The following is a 27,445-nucleotide window of genomic DNA, read 5'->3' on the forward strand; positions in this document are numbered from 1 at the left end:
TACTGTGTTCTCTCTAGTTGACATAGTTCAACTACATAATTTTATTTTGCTCCTTAAATATCCCAAGCAAATGTTTATTTCAGACCCTCTCTCTCTCTTTTTTTTTTTTTTTTTTTTGAGACAGAATCTTGCTCTGTCACCCAGGCTGGAGTGCAATGGCATGATCTTGGCTCACTACAACCTCCGCCTCCCGGGTTCAAGCAATTATCCTGCCTCAGCCTCCCAAGTAGCTGAGATTACAGGCACGTGACACCATGCCCACAGAGCCTCTCTTCTTACTATGATCTTTCTGGAATGCTCTTCTCCAAAATTGTTTCATGGCTGGCCCCTTCTCATCCTTTAGGTCTCAGCATAAATGTCAGCTCTTCAGAGAGACCCTCTCTGACCACTTCATATAAACTACTTCATCACTTCTCATATTATTTTCTTCACCGTATTTGTCACTATTCAAAATGTTGACATTACTTGTTTTCTTATCACTGCCTATTCCTTGGACTATCAGCTCCCTGAGAGGAGGGACACATCGTGTCTTGTTCAAGGCTTTATCCCTGTGATCTACGTAGGGTCTGACTCATAGAAGGGCTTAATGAATATTTGTTGAATGAATAAATGACTGCTTTCTGTCTTAGTTTGGGTTCCCCAGAAGCAGACCCTAAGACAAGTTTTTTTTTTTTTTTAGACTGACTCTCACTGTTACCCAGGCTGGAGTGCAGTGGCCCAATCTCGACTCACTGCAACCTCCACCTCCCGGGTTCAAGCGATTCTCCTGCCTCAGCCTCCCAAGTAGCTGGGATTACAGGCACACGCCATCACGCCCAGGTAATTTTTGTATTTTTAGTAGAGATGGGGTTTCACCATGTTGGCCAGGCCAGTCTCGAACTCTTCACCTCAGGTGATCCACCCACCTTGGCCTCCCTAAGTGCTGGGATTACAGGCGTGAGCTACTGTGCCTGGCTCCTAAGACAAGTACTTGAGTGCAGGTAGTTGATTTGCAAAGTAATCTCAGGAAACACTGGTAGGGTAGTAGGGGAGTGAAACAGGGAAGGGGAGGCAGCCAATAAACATTCTTATCAAGCAACTTTCTTGCAGGCATCTAGGCCTTAATCCTGCTGGAGAACACTGGGAAATAATACAGAACACTGTGCTGGTTAATTATTTGTGTCAACTTGACTGGGCCACAGGTTGCCCAGGTATCTGGTTAAATGTTATTTCTGGGTGTGTTTCTTGAGGAAGAGATTAGCTTTGGTAGACTGCACTCCACAATCTGGATGGACATCATCTAACCCCTCGGGGACCCAAATAGGACAGGAAGGCAGAGCAAGGTTGAACTATCTCTCTGCCTGTCTGCTTAAGCTGAGACATTGGTCTTCTCCTGCCCTTGGACTAGGACTTAAACACCATTGGCACTCCTGATTCTCAGTCTTTTAGATTCAAACTGGAATTTACACCACCACCTTTCCTCGGTGTGCAGCTTGCAGATGACAAATTGTAGGACTTCTCGGCCTCTATAATCACTTGAGCCAATTCCTTATAATAAATCTCATTCTAGATATAAAAATATACATATAGTGACCAGGCACAGTGGCTCATGTCTGTAATCCCAGCACTTTGGGGGGCCAAGGTGGGAAGATCACTGGAGGTCAGGAGACCAGCCTGGCCAGCATGGTGAAACCCTGTCTCTACTAAAAATACAAAAAAATTAGCCAGGCGTGGTGGCAAGCGCCTGTAATCCCAGCTGCTCAGGAGGCTGAGGCAAGATAATTGCTTGAACCTAGGAGTCAGAGGTTGCAATGAGCCGAGATTGGGCCACTGCACTCCAGCCTGGGTGACAACGTGGGACTCCGTCTCAAAACAAAAAAAATTAGCAAGGCATGGTGGCACATGCCTGTAATCCCAGCTACTCGGAAGGCTGAGGCAGGAGAATCGCTTGAACCCAGGAGATGGAGGTTGTAGTGAGAGTTCACCTCCTGATTCTCTCACCTCAGCCTCCCAAAGTACTGGGATTACAAGCGTGTGCCACCGCGCCCCGCCAAACTTCATTTAATTTAAACTGTGATGCACAGCTCAGTAATTGGAAGACTTTAGAATGATTAGAACAAGGGTATGTGACTCTACCGTAAATGCTATAAAATCTGAATACAAATCAAGTATTTCCAATGAAAATTTGACATCTGAGGCCGGGCGCGGTGGCTCACGCCTGTAATCCCAGCACTTTGGGAGGCCGAGACGGGCGGATCACGAGGTCAGGAGATCGAGACCATCCTGGCTAACACGGTGAAACCCCGTCTCTACTAAAAAATACAAAAAAAAACTAGCCGGGCGAGGTGGCGGGCGCCTATAGTCCCAGCTACTCGGGAGGCTGAGGCAGGAGAATGGCGTGAACCCAGGAGGCGGAGCTTGCAGTGAGCTGAGATCCGGCCACCGCACTCCAGCCTGGGTGACAGAGCGAGACTCCGTCTCAAAAAAAAAAAAAAAAAAGAAAATTTGACATCTGAATAGAGATGTGCTAGAGGTATAAAACATACACTGGGTTTCCAAGACATAGCGCAAAAAAGGATTATAAAACATCTCACTAGTAAACGCTTATGAGTTGAAGTGATAATATTTTGGGTACATTGGGTTAAATAAAATATATTATTAAAAATTATTTTCATCTATTTTTAAAACTTTTTAAAATGTGGCTACTAGAAATTGTTAAATTTGATAAGTGGCTTGTGTTATATTTCTGTTGGACAGTGCAGGGCCAGAAAGTCTCCAAAGTGAACAAGGGCTTTGAAGTCAGACAGACCTGATTTGAATCCCAGCTCAGATATTTCATAGCTATGTGACATTTGGCAATTTACTCTCCCCTTCTGAGCCCAGGTTTTCTTATCTATGAAACTGAGATAACTGTGCCCACTATATAGGTATATGGTGAGGACCCAGTAAGATAATGTATGCACAGTGTCTGGAAGATCACACTGTCTATATGTTAGCCATGGCTGGGGCAAGAGGGGAAGTGGCCACTGTGCCTTTTTTTTTTTTTTTTTTGAGACTGAGTTTCACTCTGTAGCTCAGGCTGGCGTGCAATGGCATGATCACGGCTCACCACAACCTCAGCCTCCCAAGTAGCTGGGACTACAGGCACATGCCACCACACCTGGCTAATTTTTGTATTCTTAGTAGAGACGGGGTTTCACCATGTTGGCCAGGCTGGTCTTGAACTCCTGACCTTCAGTGATCCACCCTCCTTAGCCTCCCAAAGTGCTGGGATTACAAGTGTGAGCTGCCACACCCAGCTCGCCACGCCATTCTTAAAAGGGGGCCAAGGCTGGGAATAGTGGCTCCTGCCTATAATCCTAGCACTTTGGGAGGCCAAGACCAGAGGATTGCTTGAGTTCAGGAGTGTGAGACCAGCCTGGGCAACATGGCAAGACCCCATCTCTACAACAAGTTAAAAAATAAAAAATTAGCCAGCCATGGTGGCACAGGCCTGTGGTCCTAGCAACTTGGGAGGCTGAGGTAGGAGGATCACTTGAGTCTGGGAGGCCGAAGCTGCAGTGAGCCAGGATCCCGCAACTGCACTCCAGCCTGGGCAACAAAGCGAGACACCACCTCAAAAACAAAAAATAGGGCGGGGGGTGGTGTTCCAAATGAAGGCACCAGACTGCTGATGGCCAGAAGGAAAATGAGTGAGTCTTTGGTGGTTTGGGATGTTGCTTAAAATTTAGTGGATAAGCTGAGAAAGTTTCATTTTCACAAAGAAACAATGCTGCCATTATAAGTAAGCTAAAAGTAATTGCCTCAAAGTCAAGTTACCTGGTCTCAATTTTTTTTGTTTGTTTGTTTTTGAGACGGAGTCACGCTCTGGGGCCCAGGCTGAGTGCAGTAGCGCAATCTCTGCTCACTGCAAACTCCACCTCCAGGGTTCAAATGATTCTGTCTTAGCCTCCCAAGTAGCTGAGATTACAAGCGCACACCACCATGCCCGGCTAATTTGTTGTTGTTGTTGTTGTCGTTTGTTTTGTTTGTTTTTTTGAGACCAAATCTCACTCTGTTACCCTGGCTGGAGTGCAGTGGCACCATCTCAGCTCACTGCAACCTCCACCTCCCAGGTTCAAGCGATTCTCCTGCCTCAGCCTCCTGAGTAGCTGGGATTACAGGCAGGTGCCACCATGCCCGGCTAATTTTTGTATTTTTAGTAGCAACAGGGTTTCACCATGTTGGCCAGGCTGGTCTTGAACTCCTGACCTCAGGTGATCCACCCGCCTCAGCCTCCCAGAGTGCTGGGATTACAGGCATGAGCCACTGCACCAGGCACATCATCTTTGTTTTATCTCGTGGCTACAATGAAGAAACTGAACCTTTAGAAAGTTAAAAAAAAGGCCGGGCGCGGTGGCTCACGCCTGTAATCCCAGAACTTTGGGAGGCCGAGGCGGGCGGATCACAAGGTCAGGAAATCGAGACCACGGTGAAACCCCGTCTCTACTAAAAATACAAAAAATTAGCCGGGCGCGGTTGTGGGCGCCTGTAGTCCCAGCTACTCGGGAGGCTGAGGCAGGAGAATGGCGTGAACCCGGGAGGCGGAGCTTGCAGTGAGCCGAGATCGCGCCACTGCACTCCAGCCTGGGCGACAGAGCGAGACTCCGTCTCAAAAAAAAAAAAAAGGCCGGGCGCAGTGGCTCACGCCTGTAATCCCTGCACTTTGGGAGGCCGAGGCGGGCGGATCACGAGGTCAGTAGATCGAGACCATCCTGGCTAACACGGTAAACCCCGTCTCTACTAAAATACAAAAAATTAGCCGGGCGCGGTGGCGGGCGCCTGTAGTCCCAGCTACTCGGGAGGCTGAGGCAGGAGAATGGCGCGAACCCGGGAGGCGGAGCTTGCAGTGAGCCGAGATGGTGCCACTGCACTCCAGCCTGGGCCACAGAGTGAAGACTCCGCCTCAAAAAAAAAAAAAAAAAAAAAAAAAAGTTAAAAAAAAAAAAGTTCTGGGCTGGGCGCGGTGTCCTAGCACTTTGGGAAGCTGATGCAGGAGGATCACTTGAGGTCAGGAGTTTAAAACCAGCCTGGCCAACATGGTGAAACCCCATCTTTACTAAAACTACAAAACAGTAGTGGGGCATGGTGGTGGGCAGTGGTGGGCACCTGTAATCCCAGCTACTCGGGAAGCTGAGGCAGGAGAATCGCTTGAACCGGGAGGTGGAGGTTGCAGTGAGCTGAGAACACACCACTGCACTCCCACCTGGGTGACAGAGCAAGACCCCATCTCAAAAAAAAAAAAAAAAAAATTCATCATTGCTGTTGTCGTCGTGATTTTAGTAGGGAGTCATAACCACCACCCACTCACATCCAGTCAGCACATCGCAGTTTCCGAAGCACCAAACACATTCCACTCCACCTCCCTTCTGCAGGAAAGGGTCCTGAAGCTCTCTAAGATGGCTTTAAAATGGATCCACAAATTATTTGGCATTCCTTTCTTCAAGAAGTGGAGCCTAATTCCCCTCCCCTTGAGTGTGGACTGAACTTAGTGACTCACTTCTAACAAATAGAACAAAGCAGAAGCAACAGTGTATGGCTTCCAAGACTGGGTCGTAAGAGGCACTGTTTGTGGCTTCCTCTTTGCTCTCTCTTCTGTCTCATTGTGGGGAAAGCCAACTGCCATATCATGAGAAAACTCAAGCAGCAGCTCTAGGGTTAGCCCTACATGGTGAGGAACGGAGACCTCCTACCCACAGCCATGTGCATGAGCAGTATTGGAATGGATCCTCCAGCCCCAGTCAAGCCTTCAGATGACTGCAGCCCTAGCTGACAATTTGACTGCAACCTCATGAACGACCCTGAGACAAGAACAGCCCAGCTTAGCCCCTCTCAAATCCCTGACCCACAGAACCTAAGAGATAATGAATATTTGTCATTTTAAGCTGTAAAAATGTGGGGTAATTTGTCACACAACAATAGATAACCAATACACTCTCTTTGGCCCATGTGGTAAAAGTCTGTTCTTCTCCAGGGAAAGGTGCCCCAGTCCTTGGTCTGGTCCATCTTGGGACTGCAGGGGCCACCCCAGGACCCAAAGGCCAAGGCACAGACCACAGACACTGGGCCGGGCTGCCTGTGTCTCACAGGCTGTTTATTTATCCAAGAGTAAGGAGGAGAGAGAGGATGAAGAGAAAAACCAGACTCCCCAAGGTGGCAGGGCTGAGGGGAAAAACAAACAAAGTCTCCTCTTGTTTCTCTTGCCGCTGACCCCAGGGGACTCCAGCTTCAGATGGGACCTCTAGGGGTGGCTTAGGGGCCTCGAGGAGGCCTGGCAGCTCAGCTGTTGGCTGGGGTCAGGATCCGCACAGGGGCAGGTCCCAGACTCGGAATGGCTTCTGTGTACACAAAATATCTCTCCGCAAAAGGCACTGGTGGTGGGGGGCAGCAGGAGGGCCACCCCATCACAGGCAGAGTCCACTCTGTCCTGGGTCTGGGTCCTGGGCCCCGGGCCCCAAGACCAATCCAGTCTCCCTCAGGGGTGGGGTCTCAGAGGCCCTTGTTCCTCTCCTCTCCCTTCCCTCAGCCCAGGGGTGAGCAGGCAGTCGGTGGAGGCCCAGCTCAGGCCATGTCATGGATACCCCTCTTCAGGGCTAGCGCATCCGGTGACTTCTAGGCCAATAGCCCAAGGCGGGTGACTTTGGCCGAGAGGAAGGAGTGGATGATGAAGACTATGGTTTTGGGACACGAGTGCAGGTCCAGCTGCTGCAGGGTGGATGGAGAGAAGAGTCAGGGCCCTGGCCAGCCTGGCCTCCAAGAGTGCATACCCCCTCCTCCCCAGGGTGCAAAGGCAGCCCCTCACTCACGATCTCGCCTTCAGCACCTCCAAAGTCCAGGAAAAGGAGACTGGCACCATCATCTGAAGACATCTGCAGCTTCTCGAAGGGCTGTCGCAGGAGCACAGCTCGGGCTGCACCTGGCTCAGCCGCCCACAGTGTGAAGCCCTTGTCGATGTGCACAGACAGGCTGCAGGGACGCCCGTTCCATGTGCAGGCTGCAGGGAGGGCACATAGGTACAGGCACAGCTGGCACCTCAGACACTACACCCCAACCTCCAACCCCCACCGCAGCTTACAAAGTGGGGCCTGAATGCCTCCAGGGACGGGAGGCTCACTGTTTGTCGTGGCACCTGTACACCCACCCTGCAGAGAGTCATCACCCCCACCCTCAGAGGACCTACACCCACTTCCAGTCCACAAGTAGAAAGGGGGAGCTTAAAATCTGCCATGGACTGGAGGCTCACTCCTGATAAAGGCATCATCAGATCGACCAAGCACCGCCCTTGGAGACCTGCAGAGTTGCCCAGCTAAATTTAAATTTCAGATAAACAATGACTAATTTGGGCATACTTCTATGAAAAAAGTATTCATTGTTAACCTGAAATTCAAATGAGGCTGGGTGTCCTGTATTTCCTCTGGCAACCCTACCCCAAGTGCCATCTCTCACATCCTCACCAGCAGATTGACAAAGCTGGAGCAAGAAAACCCCAGGGAGAAGAGTCTCTGCCTGCCAGGGCACCTGCACATCCAAAACAGAGGGCCCAAACCCAACTTCCTTTTTTTTTTTTTTTTTGGAGAAACAGTCTCACTCTGTTACCCAGGCTGGAGTGCAGCGGGCACAATCTCAGCTCACCACAACCTCCACCTCCCGGGTTCAAGCGATTCTTGTTCCTCAGCTTCCTGCATAGCTGGGACTACAGGCACCTACTACCATGCCCAGCTAATTTTTGTATTATTATTATTTTTTTTTTTTTTTGAGACAGAGTCTTGCTCTGTTGCCCAGGCTGGAGTGCAGTGGTGCAATCTGGGACCACTACAACCTCCGCCTCCCAGATTCAAGCAATTCTTCTGCCTCAGCCTCCTGAGTAGCTGGGACTACGGGCACCCGCCACCACACCTGGCTAATTTTTGTATTTTTAGTAGAGACAGGGTTTCACCATTTTGGCCAGGCTGGTCTTCAACTGCTGACCTCAAGTGATCCACCTGCCTCATCCTCGCAAAATGTTGGGATTACAGGCATGAGGCACCACACCCAGCCAATTTTTGTATTATTAGTAGAGATGGGGTTTTGCCATGTTGGCCAGGCTGGTCTCAAACTTCTGACCTCAGGTGATCCACCCACCTTAACCTCCAAACCCCATTTTCTGTCCCCTCCTGAAGTGCCCTAAAGAAGGAAGCTTGAATGCCCCTGGGGATAAGAGGCTCATTACCAGAGGGACACTCCCAGATCCTCCCAGCACACCTGTAGACACCTCCTGCACACCCTCGGCGGCCCGGTGACAGCCATCCACCAGCTGGCGGGTCCAGGCAGCCAGCTCCTGCGGTGACTCCACGCTGAACAGGTGAGTGTCCACACCGTGACGTGTGCCCGTGCGCAGGGCAAAAGAGAGCTCTGCATCGTAGGGCACTGAGCCCTTGGAGGGGCCTGAGTGCACCAGTCTGGGGGTGAGGGGCAGAGGGCTGAGCATGAGGCCTCGGGCAGGGGGCAAATAGTTCTGGGCAAAGGGGCCAATGACCTGGGAAAAACCCTGTAAATCCTTTACCACCTAACAGGACAGGACTTGCCAGGGGGCACTGATTGACTCAGCAGGAGACATCTCCTGCCACCCTCCCTGTCGCTCCCTTGGCTCCGGCTACACTGGTGTCCTCACACACACCTAGCACACGCCTGCCTCAGCACCTCTGCGTATGCTGTTCCCTCTGCCTATACACGCTTACCTGATTATCTCCATGGCTCACTCCCTCACTTCCTTCAGATGTTAGTTTAAATGTCACCTCCTCTGAGAAGCTTTCCCTGGCCTGCCAGTCCAAAATAGCACCCTTGTCACTCACTAGCCTTACTTTTTCATCATGGTACCAGAAATTATACTTTTTATTATTTGTTTTTGTTGGTTTTTCACTGTCTTTTTCACTAGGATGTCAGCTAGGTTAGAAATGTTGATCTTGCGTTCACCACTGTATTCCCATTAAGTAAAACTATGCCTGACCACAGTAGAGGCTCAATAAACATTTGTTGCCTGACTTGAATCACTTGATTAGGTAGACAATCCAGGACCTAATTATCCCTAGTAGCCAGCAGGCTCCTGACACATGGGCCAGAGCCAGCCTGAGGTAAGGAGACATGGGTGACAAGGACTTCAGACCCCTGCAGCTTGACTGTCACTTGCTGTGTGGCCTTGGTAAGCCAACTGCCCCTCTCTGGGGCAGACCTAAGAGTTCTGCCCCATATCCCTCTTTGTTCCTCCCTTCACCCACTCTTTCTCCTATAGCTCACTTCCCCCCCAGACTTCTGCTGACGCCAGCCTTCCACTTTCCAGCCCTGAGCTGCAGACCCCTGAGTCCCCAAGCTTCCTATCCAAGCTCCCTCTCCATCCCACACACACTCTGGACTTGACTCAGCATCTTGCTCCAGCCTCCTCCCTTTCCACCCCCACCCCCAGTCCCACGCTCACCCAGACACCAGCTCCAAACCTCCTGTTCATTCCAGACCCCTCCTTCACCCGCCCCATCTGGCAAGCACGGAGCCCTGTTAATTTTACACCCATGTGGTTTCCAATGCCAATGCTGCCTTTCTTCTCCATCTGCTCCTGCCGCCCACTTCCACCTCCCCCAGCCACCATCATCTCTCCTGCACGACTGCAGCGCTTCCCCACTTCCATCCTGCACTCTCCGCTGCATTTTCCACGTGGCAGCCACAGGGATTCTCTTAAAGCAACCAGAGCACCTCGCTCCCCAGCTTAAACCCTTCAACACTGCCAAACTCTTAAGATAAAGCTAACATTCCTTAATCAGGCAAAAGAAGCTCTGCAAGATCAGGCCCTGCCAACTCCCTTCTCTCCATTTCCTGCATGAATTCTGGTTGTCACAAACTCATAGCCCCATGAACACGCTATAGCCCTTCATGCCTCTGTACCTTTGACCATGATGTTCTCTCTGCATGGGATGCTCTTTCACCCTTTCTTAAACAGAAAACTTCTACTCATCCATCAAAGTCCAGCTCAGATGTCACCTCCTCCCTGAAGCGTTCCTCAACTACCCCTACAGAGTTAAGTGGCTCCTACAAACTCTGCACTGTAATGGCTGTTCCTGGGTCTGTCTCCCCAATCAGACAAGGTTCTCTCTGGAGGCAGCGACTGTTGGGGTCAGCTCTGTGCCCTCTGACCCATGCAGCATAAGGCATAAGTGTCAATGAATGAGTGGCTAGCGGGGACCTTATGTCCTTTTGTTCCAAGCACCCATTTTACAGATAAGGAAACTGAGGCCCAGACAGGGCAGAGACTTGCTTCAGGTCACCTGGGGAATAGCTGAGGGTGGACAGGGCTGGAGTTTCCAGCTTCTGGGGCCCTGCTGGAGCATCTCCCGGCAAGTTCTGGGGGAGACATACTGCCCCTGCCCATGGGTACCTGGTGGCGATGAGTGGGGCAGTACGGACTGGCCGGCTCAGGGCCTCGCGGGTCTCAGGGAGAGAAGAGTAGAGGAGCAGTTCCTTTTCAGTCAGCAGGGCCAGGGTGGGGGCCGTGCCCCCACTGGGCAGCTGCAGGGGACAAAACAGCAGTAAGGATGGGTGGGGGAAGAGAGGGCAGAGGGCCAGGGTGGGGCAAGGTAGCCGGGGCACTGGGAACAGGGCCAGCTCCAAAGGAGCAGAAGAGAGGGAGGGATAGGTCCCAGGCCCAGCAGGCACCTGCTCAGTCAGCCAGCCAATCTGCTTGATGTCCTGGCTGGCAGCTGTGCTGGTGGCTGCCAGCAGTGCCTGCAGCTCATCCTTGACCCGCAGCATCAGAGCGTTGACCTGGGCTTGGATGGCACTCCCCCACGACCTCGCGCTGGCCTCATCCTTGGCCCTCAGGAAGAGGGTGTCTTGGCCTTCTGCCGAGCAGATCTCCAGATACCTGCAGGCACAAATGGGTGGAGGCAAGGACCTGACCACTAGGCTGCAGCTGCCCAACCCTGGCCCAAGAAACCGCACCCACCACCAAACCAGAAGAAACCAGGGGGATGTCCCTGAGAATCAGGAGCGACCCTCACTGCTGGGCTCCAGCCGCAGTTGCTGTGGCCTCATGGGGCATAGGGACAAGAAAGTGTGAGACACACATACATATTCATGTATTTTGTGGGGATTTTGTTTTTGAAACAGAGCCTCGCTCTGTCACCCAGGCTGCACTGCAATGCCCCAGTCTCGGCTCACTGCAATCTCCGCCTCCCAGGTTCAAGCGATTCTCCTGCCTCAGCCTCCCAAGAAGCTGGGATTACAGGTGCACGCCACCACACCCAGATCATTTTTGTATTTTTAATAGAGATGGGGTTTCACCATATTGGCCAGGATGGTCTTGATCTCCTGACCTCGTGATCTACCCGCCTCGGCCTCCCAAAGTGCTGGGATTATAGGCATGAGCCACCGTGCCCGGCCTTATTTTTTTTATTTTTAGTAGAGATGGGGTTTCACCATCTTAGCCAGGCTGGTCTCGAACTCCTGACCTCAAATGATTAGCCTGCCTTGCCCTGCAAAATGCTGGGATTACAGACATGAGCCACCGTGCCTGGCCTACACATATGCATATACACACAAATACACACACACACTCAAACATGCACAATGGTGTGATGGGGCCTAAATTATTGCTGTGTGACCATTCCTAATCTTGCCCCTTTCTCCTGGTTTCTAAGGAACATCCTCTTCTGGGCCAGCTCCCAGGTTCTCCTTGTTGCACAGAACCGAACTAATTCACTAATAAGAGCAGGAAAAAAAAAAAAAAAAAACTAGGCTGGGCATGGTGGCTCATGCCTGTAATCCCAGAACTCCGGGAGACTAAGCCAGGAGGATGGCTTGAGCCCAGGAGTTCGAGACCACCCTGAGCAACAAAGTGAGACACTCATCTCTAAAAAAGAAAAAAAAAAAAATTTTTTTTTTCTATGAGATGGAGTCACGCCCTGTCATCCAGGCTGGAGTGCCGTGGCACAATCTCTGCTCACTGCCAGCTCCGCCTCCCAGGTTCATGCCATTCTCCTGCCTCAGCCTCCTGAGTAGCTGGAACTACAGGCACCTGCCAGCATGCCTGACTAATTTTTGGCATTTTTAGTAGAGACGGGGTTTCACCGTGTTAGCCAGGATGGTCTCGATCTCCTAACCTCATGATCCGCCCGCCCCGGCTTCCCAAAGTGCTGGGATTACAGGCATGAACCACTGCGCCCGGCCCAAAAAAAAATTTTATTTTTAGTTAGCCAAGCATGGTGACATGTGCCTGTAGTCCCAGCTACTTAGAGGCTGAGGCAGGAGAATCACTTGAGCCCAGGAGTTTGAGGCTGCAGTGAGCTATAAGGGTGCCACTGCACTCCAGCCTAGATGACAGCACAAGATCTCATCTTAAAAAACAGAAAAACAGGCCGGGCGCAGTGGCTCATGCCTGTAATCCCAGCACTTTGGGAGGCCGAGGCAGGTGGATCACCTGAGGTCGGAGTTCAAGACCAGCCTGACCAACATGGAGAAACCCCGTCTCTACTAAAAATACAAAATTAGCTGGGCGTGGTGGCACATGCCTATAATCCCAGCTACTAGGGAAGCTAAGGCAGGAGAATCGCTTGAACCTGCGAGGTGGAGGTTGCGGTGAGCCGAGATCGCACCATTGCACTCCAGCCTGGGCAACAAGTGTGAAACTCCGTCTCAAAAAAAAAAAAAAAAAAACACACAGAAAAACAGACCGGGCGCGGTGGCTCACGCCTGTAATCCCAGCACTTTGGGAGGCCAAGGCAGGCAGATAACCTGAGGTCAGGAGTTCAGGACCAGCCTGACCAACATGGAGAAACCCCATCTCTACTAAAAACACAAAATTAGCCGGGCATGGTGGTGCATGACTGTAATCCCAGGTACTAGGGAGGCTGAGTCAGGAGAATCGCTTGAACCCGGGAGGTGGAGGTTGTAGTGAGCTGAGATTGTGCCATTGCACTCCAGCCTGGGCAACAAGCGTGAAACTCCATCTAAAAAACAAAAACAGGCCGGGCGTGGTGGCTCAAGTCTGTAATCCCAGCACTCTGGGAGGCCGAGGCGGGCGGATCACAAGGTCAGGAGATCGAGACCATCCTGGCTAACACGGTGAAACCCCGTCTCTACTAAAAAAAATACAAAAAACTAGCCGGGCGAGGTGGCGGGCGCCTGTAGTCCCAGCTATTCGGGAGGCTGAGGCAGGAGAATGGCGTAAACCCGGGAGGCGGAGCTTGCAGTGAGCTGAGATCCAGCCACTGCACTCCAGCCCGGGTGACAGAGCGAGACTCTGTCTCAAAAAAAAAAAAAAAAAGAAAAAACAAAAACAAAAACAAAACAACCACAACAAAACTAAACTAAAGAGGTTTGAGGCCAGGCATGGTGGTTCACACCTATAATCCCAGCACTTTAGGAGACTGAGCCGGGCAGATCACTTGAGGCCAGGAATTCAAAACCAGCCTAGCCAACAGGGCAAAACCCCATCTCTTCTAAAAACACAAAAAAATTAGCCAGACGTCATGGCGGGCACCTGTAGTCCCAGCTACTTGGGAGGCTGAGGCACCAGAATCACTTGATCCCGGGAGGTGGAGGTTGCAGTGAGCTGAGCTTGCACCACTGCACTCCAGCCTGGGTGACAGAGTGAGATCCCCCGTCTCAAAAAAAAAAAAAAAAGAAATAATAAATTATTGTTTTCTAAACCACTAAATTTTAGGAATGGTTTGTGATATAGCAACAGATAGCCAAAATACCAGGAGAAAAGACTTTGGCTTTTGTCTTCTTTCTGCCTGGAATATGAACACAATTCTTGGGATGCAGCCACCATCCTGCCTCCACAAAGAAGAAAACCGCCCATAATTAAAATGGCAGAGCAGGAAGCTAGAAGCCTGGTTCCTTGATGGCATCCTGGAGCATCTACAGCAGCCGGAATAGCTGACCCCTGGACTTTTTTTAAACGTGGGAAAATTAACCCCTTTTATTTAAGTAATTTCTTGTTGGAGTTTCTACACTTGCAGCCCAGTGCAATCCTAACATTGAGTAAAAGTTTGAAGTAGTTTTCATTATATTTTGGTTGCCAGGCTGTATCCCTATGACTGGGATACTGCACTGACAGTGGGCCATATGGAACCCCAGTTATATTCAGATTACATATCTACTCAGGCATGTACATGTTCAAACACACATGCAGACACATATGTGCATACACACATACAAATAACATAAACACACACGTACAAATCTATACTCACATGCAAATGCTCTCACATATACATACAAACACTTGCATTTACATGTCATCTACATGTGCACACACTTAGAAACATATACACACATGTTTCAGGTAATGTCTGGGATCAGGCTGGGAATCTAAGGTTCTATGAGTCTCTGAAAGGACTAATACTACCTCACCTTCACCCTCACAAAAGGCCCTTCCGGGCCAGGCATGGTGGCTCACCTCTGTAATCCCAGCACTTTGGGAGCCCAAGGTGAATGGATCTTGAGGTCAGGACTTTGAGACCAGCCTAGCCAATGTGGTGAAACCCCATCTCTAGTAAAAAATACAGCCGGATACATGCCTGTCATCCTAGCACTTTGGGGGGCCGAGGCAGGCAGAATGCCTGAGCTCAGGAATTCAAGACCAGCCTGGGCAACATGGTGAACCCGTCTCTGCTAAAATACAAAAAAAAATTAGCCGGGCATGTTGACAGGTGCCTGTAATCCCAGCTACTTGGGAAGTCTGAGGCAGGAGAATCGCTTGAACCCAGGAGAAGGGGACCGCAGTGAGCCAAGATTTCACCACTGCACTCCAGCCTGGGCAACAGAGCGAGACTCCATCTCAGAAACAAAAACAAAAACAAAGGCTCTTCTGTAGAGCATCTGCAAGTGACCTGTGAATCACCAGGTCTTGCCTCATGGGGGCAGGCAAGAGGTGTGGCATCAAGTGAGACCAAGAGATTTGGATACTGGACATTATTAACCAGCCCTCCCAGCCAATGTTGGGCATTTGCTTGGCATTGAACCCTGGCTGTCACTAGGACCCACAGCCCAAGCTTGTAATGTATATACCACTTAAGCATCACCTCCAACACTGCATATCCCACTTGACCAAATATGCGCCATTCAGCCACCACCATCACTCAGGCATCTTGCAACTTCCAAAGCAGAAAGGACTACCAGGAATGAGGCAAGCACCACCCTTTCTGGTTGTGTGATCTCAAGCAGGTTACTTCCCCTCTCTGTCCTCATCTATAAAATGGAGGTGAGCTGGGAACGATGGCTCATGCCTGTAATCCCAGCACTTTGGGAGGCCGAGGCAGGCAGATCACCTGAGGTCAGGAGTGCGAGACCAGCCTGGCCAACATGGTGAAACCCCATCTCTACAAAAAATACAAAAGTTAGGCAGGGCAGCAGTGGCTCACGCCTATAATCCCAGCACTTTGGGAGGCCGAGGCAGGCAGATCACCTGAGGTCAAGAGTTCGTGACCAGCCTGACCAACATGGAGAAACCCCGTTTCTACTAAAAATACAAAAAATTAGCCAGGCATGGTGGCGGGCGCCTGTAATCCCAGCTACTTGGGAGGCTGAAGGAGGAGAATTGCTTGAACCCAGAAGGCGGAGGTTGCAGTGAGCCAAGATCACACCATTGCACTCCAGCCTGGGCGACACAGTGAGACTCTGTCAAAAAAAAAAAAAAAGTTAGCCAGGTGTGGTGGCGGGCACCTGTAGTCCCAGCTACTTGGGAGGCTAAGGCAGGAGAATCATTTGAACCCAGGAGGCAGGATTGCAGTGAGCCAAGATCATTGCACCACTGCACTCCAGCCTGGGTGACAGAGCGAAACTCTGGCTCAAAAATAGTAATAAAATAAAATAAAAAGGAGGTGAAATAATAGGACTTTGCCCATTGGGCCTCTGTGAGAGCTAAATAATACTGCACATGGAAAGCACTCAGCACAGTGCTGGGTACACAGTATATACTCAGTAAATGTTTGGTGGTATCAATATTATCAATGAACTGTTAAAGGCTGCTCAGATGTGAAGGATGTAACCGTCCATGGCCCTGATAAAACCAGACATCTCAGAGCTCAAGCAGAGTAAGAAGAGACGAGAGGATCGGTGAGTCTAATAACCTTATCTCACAATGGATAATCTAAAGGTCAGTGAGGAAAAGGGCCTAGTTCAAAGAGAACCAGGACTGGAACACAGGGTTCTTCCCCAGACCAAGTTCATCTCCATATGTGAGCTGCCCAGAGGAAGAAGTGAGAAGCAAAGCACACCATCATCTCCATAGCTTCACTCATGCTTCCAGTCAATCTATCTTTTAAGCACCTACTATGTTCTGGCATCATGCTGGTCATTCATACAACACAGAGGTGTCTTTCCGTTGGTCCTACCACCTGACACCAGGGCATCTGTCTGTCTGAGTTGCCCCCCAGCCCAGCCTTACCTGGGCTCCGGGTCAGTGGGGGTGCACCTCTTCGAGACATATGCCATCTTCAAGGACACGTGTTTGGCCTCGCTGAGGTTCTGGGGTGTGGGGCCAGGGGAGGAAGGCTGCCGCTGAAGGGGTGAGGCGGGAGGTGAGTCCCAGCCGACCGAGGTCCCACCAGCAGAGTTCTTGAAATACGGTGAGACGTCCTTCATATACTTGACTGATTGGGAGAGACATCAGCAGTCACCACTGTGACATGGGCTCCCAGCACATATCACAATTGTCACTAATTTATTAAGAGTGTCCAGTGTCACTATTAGACCTTTAGTAAGCAAGAGTCCAATAGTGATATTAACAAATTCTTCTAGGTTAAAGTCTCTGATGGGGCAGTGGAGCAGAAAATACCGTATCCCTTTTCTCTATCCCTATATAGAGATAGGGCCTGCCTATATCCCTTCTCTCATTTTCCCTGTGGTTGATAGACACACAGCCACTGGAAGAAAGAATCTATTTCCCAGCCTCCTTTGCAGTGAGGTGTGGCCATGTGACTTTTTTTTTTTTTTCTTTTTGAAACAGTTTCTCTCTGTCACCCAGACTAGAGTACAGTGGTGCTATCACAGCTCACTACAGCCTCAGTCTCCCAGATCAGTCAATCCTCCCACCTCAGCTCCCTAAGTAGCTGGGTCTACAGATATGCACCACCACACCAAGCTATTAATTTGTTGTAGAGATGGAGTCTCACCATGTTGCTGGTCTTGAACTCCTAGACAGTGTATACAAGAAGGTGGTTAAAAGACTTTCCCAGGCTGGGCGTGGTGGCTCACACCTATAATCCTAGCACTTTTGGAGGCCAAGGCAGGCGGATCACTTGAGGTCAAAAGTTCGAGACCAGCCTGACCAACATGGTGAAACCCCGTCTCTACTAAAAATACAAAAATTAGCCGGGCGTGGTGGCTCGCACTTGTAATCCCAGCTACTGGGGAGGCTGAGGCAGGAGAATCACTTGAAACTGGGAGGAGGAGGTTGCAGTGAGCCAAGATCGCGCCACTGTACTCCAGCCTGGGCAACAGAGCAAGACTCTGTCTCAAAAAAAAAAAAGACTTTCCCAGGCTGGGCATGGTGGCTCACACCTATAATTCCGGCACTTTGGGAGGCCGAGGCAGTGTGGATCACTTGAGGTCAGGAGTTCGAGACCAGTCTGGCCAACATGGTGCAACCCTGTCTCTACTAATAATACAAACGTTAGCTGGGCGGGGTGCTGCATGCCTGTAATCCCAGCTGCTTGAGAGGCTGAGGCATGAAAATCACTTGAACATGGGAAGCAGAGGTTGCAATGAGCCAAGATTGCACCACTGCACTCCAGCCTGGACAATGAAGTGAGATTGTCTCAAAAAAAAAAAAAGATGACTTTCCCAAGACCTTGTCTCTCTTCTCCCAACAAGGATATAGCCTCTATGGGTGCCTGATGCCTGCTAGCCTTTGGGCAGCCTCTCTTCCTCTGCAGCCTCTCTTCCTCTGCTCTCAACCACACCTGCTCCCAGGGCCATCTGACTTGCTAGCTATCTGACGTCTGCAGTCAAAGCCCAGCCAACATGCCCTGTGAGTGGACAGCCCAGGAAGGAGTTAGGAACTCTTGGCCCACCTCCCTGGAAGAACCAGATAAGAAGCTATTTCTGTCGCAGGAGATGCCTCTGAGGCTCAGATAGTATTCAAAGCAAACGGGGGCAAAAGAGAGAGGGAGTTACAAACCCTATTAGGGTTGGAATAGAAGCAATGTTGAAAGAAAGCAGGGCCAGGTTTTTTTGGAAGAAGCAAACCTAGGTCTGACTTTTGGGGACTAGGACTCAAATGACTTATCACTGCAGCAACGACTTACCCCACGACTGACTATTGGATTGTGTCTCAAAGGGCAGCGGAAGTGGGACATGTCACAGCCTACTTGACAGCCGAAAACCATCTCCCCTCTTTTTCCTTTGCTAAGAGAAGCCTGAGTCCTAGAGGCTCAGCTTCTCCCCAGCTTAGAGGGAGAACCTTGATTGGTCAAATCTAATCATGATCATTTCATCCTTCTTGCTTGGGATTGGTTTAGAAAGGGGCAAACAATACAGTTCTGGCCAATGAGATGTGATGAAAAAAACACTGCCTTCCTTTTCTCCTCCTTTCACCTTTCAAAGTTGCTAGGAGGGAGCTTGGTACTAGCACAACGACAGCTACTTTTTTTTTCTTTTTTTTTTTTTTTTGAGACAGAGTCTCGCTCTGTCGCCCAGGCTGGAGTGCAGTGGTGCAATATTTGCTCACTGCAACCTCTGCCTCCCAGGTTCAAGCAATTCTCCTGCCTCAACCTCCCAAGTAGCTGGGATTATAGGTGCGTACCACCACACCCAGCTAATTTTTGTATTTTTAGTAGAGATGGGGTTTCGCCATATTGGCCAGACTGGTCTTGAACTCCTGACCTCAGGTGCTCTGCCGGCCTCGGCCTCCAAAAGTGCTGGGATTACAGGCGTGAGCCACTGTGCCCGGCCTACTTTTTGACCATAAAGGTTGGGGTCCACACATTGAAGATGGTGAAGCAGAAAGATAGAGAGACCTGAGTTTTCGATGATACCATGAGCCCCTAAATTAATCTTCCCTGGAGCCATGCTGCCTCAAGATGTTCTGGAAGATAACACATTTTCTTCGATGTTTAAACCTCATTGAATTGGGTTCCTGTTACTTGCAGTCAAAAGCATCCTGACAAATACAGCCCCCAGTGATGCAACTGCTACATCTCCTTGCTACAAGCGGCCACATCCCTCCCCTGCTCAAAGCCCTGCTCTGGCTCCCGTGCACCCTTCGCCTAACTTCAACACCATCTAGGATGTAGGCCCTGCCCATAGGTCCTGTCCTCCTCCCTGGCTTCACTTCTTGCCATATCCCTCATCTCACCCTCTAGTCCAATCATACTAACTACTCAGAGGCTGTATGAGCTTCCAAACTTCCACACTATTGAATGCAGTTCCCGGCCTTGCGCGGTGTCTCACGTCTATAATCCCAGCACTTTGGGAGGCCACAGTGGGTGGATTGCTTGAGTTCAGGAGTTTGAGATGAACCTGGCCAACATGCGGAAACCCCGTCCTTATTAAAAATACAGAAAAAAATTAGCTGGGCATGGTGGTGGGCACCTGTAATCCCAGCTACTTGGGAAGCTGAGGCAGGAGAATTGCTTGAACACAGGAGGCGGAGGTTCCAGTGAGCCAAGATCGCACCACTGCACTCCAGCCTGAGGGACAGAGAGAGACCCCATCTCAAAAAAAAAAAAAAAAAAAAAGGAAGTAAGTACAATTTTTAAAAAAAATTAGCCAGGTGTGGTGACACACACCTGTGATCCCAGCTACTCAAGAGGCTGTGGCAGGAGGATCGCTTGAGCCCAGGAGGCAGAGGTTGCAACAAGCCATGATTATGCCACTGCACTCCAGTCTGGGTAACAGAGTGATATCCTGTCTCAAAAAAAAAAAAAAAAAAAAAAAAAGAGAGAGAGAGAGAAAAGAAAAAAGAAAAGAAAAGAAAAGAAAGAAAATGCAGTTCCCTCTGGAGTCAGATGCTCTTGGATTTGAATTCCAGCTCCAGCACTGTCTAGCTGTGTAACCATGGACAAGGTCATTCACCTCTCTGGGCCTCAATGTGCTAGTCAATAAAAGATGAATAGGGCTGGGCACAGTGGCTTACGCCTGTAATCCCAGCACTTTGGGAGGCCGAGGCGGGCAGATCACCTGAGGCTGGGAGTTCAAGACCAGCCTGGCCAACATGGCGAAACCCCGTCTCTACTAAAAACATAAAAATTAGCCGGGCCGTGGTGGCACGCACCTGTAATCCCAGCTACTCAGGAGGCTGAGGCAAGAGAATTGCTTAAACCCAGGAGGCAGAGGCTGCAGTGAACCGAGATTGCGCCATTGCACTCCAGCCTGGGCAACAAGAGTGAAACTCCATCTCAAAAAAATAATAATAATAAAAATAAAAAGTAATAAAAATAAAAGATGAATAACTACAGCCAGACATGGTGGCCCACGCCTGTAATCCCAGCACTTTGGGAGCCCGAGGCAGGCAGACTGCTCGAGCCCAGGAGTTCAAGACCAGCCTAGGCAACATAGCAAAACCTTGTCTCTACCAAAAATACAAAAAATTAGCCAGGCATGGTAGTGTGCGCCTGTAGTCTCAGCTACTCAGGAAGCTGAGGTGGGAGGATTGCTTGAGCCCAGGAGGCAGAGGTTACAGTAAGCCAAGATTACGCCACTGCACTCCAGCCTGGGCAATAGAGTGAGACCCTGTTTCAAAAAAAAAAAAAAGTCTACCTCAGAGAGATGTCAGGATTAAATAAAATGTTGTAAGGCATGTGGTGAGTATTAAGGACTCAAGAAATGGGTGTTTCTCACTTATCAGCCTTCCTTGCCCACACTTCCTAGGTCTCTGATTCTGTGTGTTGGGGTTGTCTCCTCCACAAAACTGGGAACTCCTAAAAGAAATGGCCGGGCGCGGTGCCTCACACCTGTAATCCCAGCACTTGGGAGGCCGAGGCGGGTGGATCACGAGGTCAGCAGATTGAGACCATCTTGGACAAAGTGGTGAAACCTCGTCTCTACTAAAAATACAAAAATTAGCCGGGCATGGTGGCATGCGCCTATAGTCCCAGCTACTCAGGTGGCTGAGGCAGGAGAATCGCTTGAGCCCAGGAGGTGGAGGTTGCAGTGAGCCGAGATCGTGCCATTGCACTCCAGCCTAGGCGACAGAGCAAGACTCCGTCTCAAAAAAAAAGAAAGAAAGAAACTGGGCTTGCTCTTCAAACTCAGAGTTGGCCAGGTAGTAGCTTACGCCTATAATCCCAGCACTTGCGGAGGCCGAGGCAGGCAGATCACTTGAGCCTAGGAGTTTGAGAGCAGCCTGGGCAACATGGCAAAACCCCGTCTCTACCAAAAATACAAAAAACTCGCTGGGCATGGTGGTGTGCATCTGCAGTCCTCGGTACTTGGGAGGGTGAGGTAGGAGGCTGAGGTGGGAGGCTTGCTTGAGCCCAGGTTGAAGCTGTAGTCAGCCTTGATCACACCACTGCACTCCAGCCTGCATGACAAAGCAAGACCCTGTTTCAAACAAACGAACCCAGAGTCAGTGTTCTGTGAATGAAAAAAATGAATGCCAGGGCAGGACAGGCTAATTTAGCAGGAGGTAAGAGGTGCCATAGCCCAGGAGATCCAGGCCCAGCTCACAGGTCACCTCCTCTAGGAAGCCTTCCCAGATGCCCAGTCTGGATTCATCATACCCATCACCTCTGCAGTCCCCTACGCTTCACTCCCCTGTGATTGTCTATGTGGGGTCTGTGTCCCCAACTAGACTGAGAGCACTTTGAGGGCAGGGACCTGGTCTGACTCTTCTCTGTGTCCCCAGAATCCAGCAGAGATCTCATACACTACATGCTCAGCAAATGAACATTTGTCAACTTTGAAGCCAGAGAAACTGCCAGATCCCCTGCTCACCCAGCCATCCCAGACCTGGGTCCCCCTCCTTTCCCACAGGAACATGCTATAAATGGACAGCATACCAGCTGATGCCAGAATCAGGGCTTGCATTTCACAAAACAAGTGGCCTGTCCCAGAGTGGGGGTGGGGTCCTGGGGGCCCCAGAGTGTGGCCATAAATAGCCCAACTCTGAGGCCTCCTCCCCTCTCTGATTTCTGCCTGAGTCACCCGACAAGGCAGGGTGGGGCTGCCAAAGCCTGTGGCCTAGAGAGCTGAGGGCACAACCACAGCCCTGTGGCCAGCATTCTTGAGACTCCAAAGATAGGCCTAGCCAGTGCCCCCGTCCTCCCCAGCCAAGCCTCTGGCCTGGGAACCCAATAAGCAGTGACACATGGGCCCTTCCTCCTCAGGGAAGCTGAGGCACCTACAAACAGAGGCCCCAATTTCCAGGGACCTCCAGGTCTGCCAAGGAGGGAAGCCAGGATCTGGCCCTGGCCCCAAAGAGCCAGGAATAGATTCCACTGGAAACACACGGAAGAGAAACAGGGCAGGATCACTCACCCAGCCCAGTGTAAGTGGACTGGGGGTCACATATGCGTTGCTGAGAGAAGGGAACACATGTGTTTGGGCAACAGGATCTCCAGTACTTATCCCAGTGCTTAATAAATGTCTGTGACTCAATGTCCTGGCTGAAGGGAAGCCTGTCCTCCAAGCTCAAGCTGTTCCTTGTCTGTTCAGTGTGTGGTCATTTACTTACCCCTGCTTGAAATTAGATGACAGAGCCATTGTTTACCAGCCCGTGGCCTTTCTCCCCTAACCAGAATGTCAGTTCCCTGATAGCAGGGGCTGCCCTGTTTTCCAGTTCACTAGGGTATCCTCACCATCAAGAATAGTACCTGACGGCCAGGTGCAGTGGCTCATGCCTATATTCCCAACACTTCGGGAGGCCAAAGCAAGCAGATCACCTGAGGTCAGGAGTTTGAGACCAGCCTGGCCAACATGGCAAAACCCCATCTCTACGAAAAATACAAAAACAGACCGGGCGCGGTGGCTCACGCCTGTAATCCCAGCACTTTGGGAGGCCGAGACGTGCGGATCACGAGGTCAGGAGATCGAGACCATCCTGGCTAACACGGTGAAACCCCGTCTCTACTAAAAAATACAAAAAACTAGCCGGGCGAGGTGGCAGGCGCCTATAGTCCCAGCTACTCGGGAGGCTGAGGCAGGAGAATGGCGTGAACCCGGGAGGCGGAGCTTGCAGTGAGCCGAGATCCAGCCACTGCACTCCAGCCTGGGTGACAGAGCGAGACTCCGTCTCAAAAAAAAAAAAAATACAAAAACAATTAGCCAGGTGTGGTGGCACATGCCTGTAATCCCAGCTACTTGGGAGGCTGAGGCAGGAGAATTGCTTGAACTCAGTAGGCAGAGGTCGCAGTGAGCCAAGATCGCACCACTGCACTCCAGCCTGGGTGACAGAGCAAGACTCCGTCTCAAAAAAAAAAAAAAAAAAAAAAAAAGATCCAGCTGGAGGCTGGGCGCAGTGGCTCACGCCTGTAATCCCAGCACTTTGGGAGGCTGAGGCAGGTGGATCTCTTGAGGCCAGGAGTTCAAGACCAGCCTGGCCAACATGATGAAACCTCGTCTCTCCTAAAAATTCAAAAATTAGGCATGGTGGCAGATGCCTGTAATCCCAACTACTTGGGAGGCTGAGGCAGGAGAATCACTCGAACCCGGGAGGCAGAGTTTGCAGTGAGCCAGGATTGCGACACTGCACTCCAGCCTGGGTGACAGACATCTCAAACAAACAAACAAAAACAAAAACAAAAAGATTCGTCTGGGCTCAGTGGCTCACACCTGTGAGCACTTTGGGAATCCAAGGCAGGAGGATCGCTTGAGCCCAGAAGTTCAAGAGCAGCCTGGCCAACATGGCAAAACACCGTCTCTACCAAAAATACACAAAATTAGCCAGGTGTGGTGGTGCACACCTGTAATCCCGGCTACTCAGGAGGCTGAGGTGGGACGATCACTTGAGCCCAGGAGGTTGAGGCTAAAGTGAGCTGTGATCGTGCCACTGCACTCTAGCCTGGATGACAGAGAGAAACCCTGTCTCAAAAAAAAAAGCCAATTTAAAAATAAATAAGTGAAAGATTCAATACCTGTAAAGCACCTTCTCCTGCCTGGCATAGAACAGGACTGTCCGGAAACAGCAGTGTGGTTATGATTTCTGCCGCTGTTGCTAGTGTGACAGTATAAGGGGCTAGGCATGTAATGTGGTGACAGACAGATGAGGATCTGAATCCAGGCCCCGTACTATCACTTGCATGAGGCAAGGTCTCTCTGAGCCTTAGTTTCTTTGCCTATATAATGGGCACTGACATGTCAGCCCTCAACTTGAACTTGAGGATTCAAGTTCCAGCTGCCCACCCATCCACCCGGGATGGTGTCAAGAGGACTTGGGATTCCAGCAGGCCCTGGAAGGGATGACCTTTAAGGTCTTGCTGGTCTAGCAAGGCTGAACTATAAATAGTTCCTAGACTCTGGCAGGCCCTATAACAGGGATGACCAGCAGAGCCCAGGGGTTGCCACACTTTGGGGGATAAAATCTCAATTTACCACACCCTTGAGTACTACAGGGGTTACGACCTATACAAGATCCCAAAAGCATGTGACCCTTTTGACCTAACAGCAACCCTTCCAGGAACCACCCTTCAGATAAGTGCTTACAGGTGCACAGAAGGCTCATAGCACTATTGTCTATCCTGCAAGAGGCTAGGGACAACTTGAATATTCGTGAGTAGGGGCTGCTAAAAACAAGATGTGAACTCCCCGACTGGCAGACACTACTCAGTCTTGTTCATGGCTATATCCCTGGTGCCTGCATTCAGTCCTGGCACAGAGCAAGGGCTCAGTAAATATGTGTTACATTAATGAACAAATCCATGGGATTTTTTTTTTTTTTTTTTTTTTTTTTTGAGATGGAGTCTCGCTGTCACCCAGGCTGGAGTGCAGTGGTGTGATCTCGGCTCACTGCAAGCTCCGCCTCCTGGGTTCACGCCATTCTCCTGCCTCAGCCTCCCGAGTAGCTGGGACCACAGGCGCCCGCCACCAAGCCTGGCTAATTTTTTGTATTTTTAGTAGAGATGGGGTTTCACCGTGTTAGCCAGGATGGTCTTGATCTCCTGGCCTCGTGATCTGCCCACCTTGGCCTCCCAAAGTGCTGGGATTACAGACGTTAGCCACCGTGCCCGGCAGGATTTTTTTTTTTTTTTAATTTGTAGACATGAGATCTTGCTATATTGTCCAAGCTGGAGTGCAGCAGCTGTTCACAGGTGCATCATAGTGCACTCCACTCTCGAATCCCTGGCCTCAAACAATCCTCCAACCTCAGCCTCAGGAGTAAATAGGACTACAGATGTGTAGTCCTCCAGCCCAGTAATAGGATATTACATGACCATTAACAAGAATGAGGGGCCGGGCACAATGGCTCACACGTGTAATCCCAGCACTTTGGGAGACCGATGGTGGCAGAGCAACTGAGCTCAGTAGTTTAAGACCAGCCTGGGCAACATGGTGAAATCCCATCTCCACAAAAAGCACAAAAATTTAGCTGGATGTGGTGGTATGCACCTGTAGTCCCAGCTACTCAGGAGGCTGAGATGGGAGGATCACTTGAATCTAGGAGGTCGAGGCTGCAGTGAGCAATGATTGTGCCACTGCACTCCAACCTGGGCAACAGAACGAGACACTGTCTCAAAAAAATTATAAAATAAAAAATATTTAAAATATTTTAAAAATGAAAAAGACTTACATGTTCTCAACTTATTACGTGATAAAAACAAACATGGAAACTTTCTGGAAGAAAATGTGTGAAAGTATCAACACTGGTTATCTCTATAAGATGATCCCTTTACACTCTCCTGTTGTTGGTAATTTTTTTTTTAAAGACAGTGTCTTGCTCTGTTGCCCAGATTAGAGTACAGTGGCATAATCGTAGTTTGGGTACAGCCTTGAACTCCTGGGCTCAAGCAATCCTCCTACCCAGCCTCCTGAAAGCTGGGACTACAGGTGCACAACACTATGCCCAGCTAATTTTTTAAAAAATCTTTGGCCAGGCGCAGTGGCTCATGCCTTTAATCCCAGCACTCTGGGAGGCCGAGGCAGCTGGATTGCTTGAAGTCAGGAGTTTGAAACCAGCCTGACCAAGACGGTGAAACCCTGTCCCTACTAAAAATACAAAAATTAGCCAGGTGTGGTGGCCGGCACCTGTAATCCCAGCTACTTGGGAGGCTGAGGCAGGAAAACTGCTTGAACCTGGGAGGCAAAGGTTGCAATGAGCCAAGATCATGCCACTGCACTCCAACCTGGACAACAAAGCAAGACTCGATCTCAAAAAAAAAAAAAAAATTTTGTAGGCTGGGCACAGTGACTTATGCCTGTAATCCCAGCACTTTGGGAGTCCTTAGGCAGATCACCTGAGGTCAGGAGTTTGAGACCAGCCTGGCCAACATGGTGAAACCCCATCTCTACTATATACAAAAATCAGCCAGGCATGGTGGCACATGCCTGTGATCCCAGCTGCTTGGGAAGGTGAGGCAGGAAAATCACTTGAACCCAGGAGGTGGAAGTTTCAGTGAGCTGAGATAGAACCATTGCACTCCAGCCTGGGTAACAGAGTGAGACTCCACTTAAAAAAAAGAAAAGAAAAAAGGCCGGGCGCGGTGGCTCAAGCCTGTAATCCCAGCACTTTGGGAGGCCGAGACGGGCGGATCACGAGGTCAGGAGATCGAGACCATCCTGACTAACACGGTGAAACCCCATCTCTACTAAAAAATACAAAAAACTAGCCGGGCGAGGCGGTGGGCGCCTGTAGTCCCAGCTACTTGGGAGGCTGAGGCAGGAGAATGGCGTGAACCCGGGAGGCGGAGCTTGCAGTGAGCTGAGATCCGGCCACTGCACTCCAGCCTGGGCGACAGAGCAAGACTCCATCTCAAAAAAAAAAAAAAAAAAAATTGGGCCAGGCACAGTGGCTCATGCCTGTAATCCTAGCACTTTGGGAGGCTGAGGCGGGTAAATCACCTGAGGTCAGGAGTGGCGAAACCCCATCTCTACTATACAAAAATTAGCCAGACATGTTGGTGTGCACCTGTAATCCCAGCTACTCAGGAGGCTGAGGCAGGAGAATCGTTTGAACCCAGGAGGTGGAGATTGCAGTGAGCCGAGATCACACCATTGCACTCCAGCCTGGCCAACAAGAGCAAAACTCCATCTCAAAAAAACAAAACAAAACAAAAAATTGTAGCGATGAGGTCTTGCCATGTTGCCTAGGCTAGTCTCGAACTCCTGGTCTCAAGGGATCCTCCCACCTCAGCCTCTCAAAGTGCTGTAATTACAAGCATGAGCCACTTTTTTTTTTTTTTCAAGACAGGGTCTCACTCTGTCACCCAGCTTGGAGTGCAATGGCACAATCACAGCTCACTCCATCCTCCACATCCTGGGCTCAAATGATCCTTCAGCCTCAGCATCCCAAATAGCTGCAACT

The 27,445-nt window shown here is 50.3% G+C and overlaps 1 protein-coding gene across 8 annotated transcripts in view; it reads right to left on the reverse strand.

Moving 5' to 3' along the window:
- Nucleotides 1-6,084: 6,084 nt before the first annotated feature.
- The window catches only part of SNTA1 (syntrophin alpha 1), a 34,788-nt gene continuing 13,427 nt past the window's right edge, over nt 6,085-27,445 (reverse strand). For 3 of the 8 annotated variants that reach the window (XM_045362762.2, XM_005568733.4, XM_074005047.1), the window contains 6 exons: nt 16,436-16,640; nt 10,699-10,906; nt 10,421-10,551; nt 8,260-8,456; nt 6,825-7,012; nt 6,085-6,723 (listed from right to left, as the gene is read on the reverse strand). In XM_045362762.2, the coding sequence (XP_045218697.2) occupies nt 6,631-6,723; nt 6,825-7,012; nt 8,260-8,456; nt 10,421-10,551; nt 10,699-10,906; nt 16,436-16,640 (1,022 nt within the window). In that variant the 3' untranslated portion in view covers nt 6,085-6,630. Of the gene's footprint in view, nt 6,724-6,824; nt 7,013-8,227; nt 8,457-10,420; nt 10,552-10,698; nt 10,907-16,435; nt 16,641-27,445 lie in introns of all 8 variants that reach the window. The other 5 variants (XM_074005046.1, XM_015457940.3, XM_074005048.1 and 2 more) reach the window with 2 other exon arrangements.

This window comes from Macaca fascicularis, chromosome 10 (genome assembly GCF_037993035.2).
Source record: "Macaca fascicularis isolate 582-1 chromosome 10, T2T-MFA8v1.1".
Lineage (NCBI taxonomy): Eukaryota > Metazoa > Chordata > Mammalia > Primates > Cercopithecidae > Macaca > Macaca fascicularis.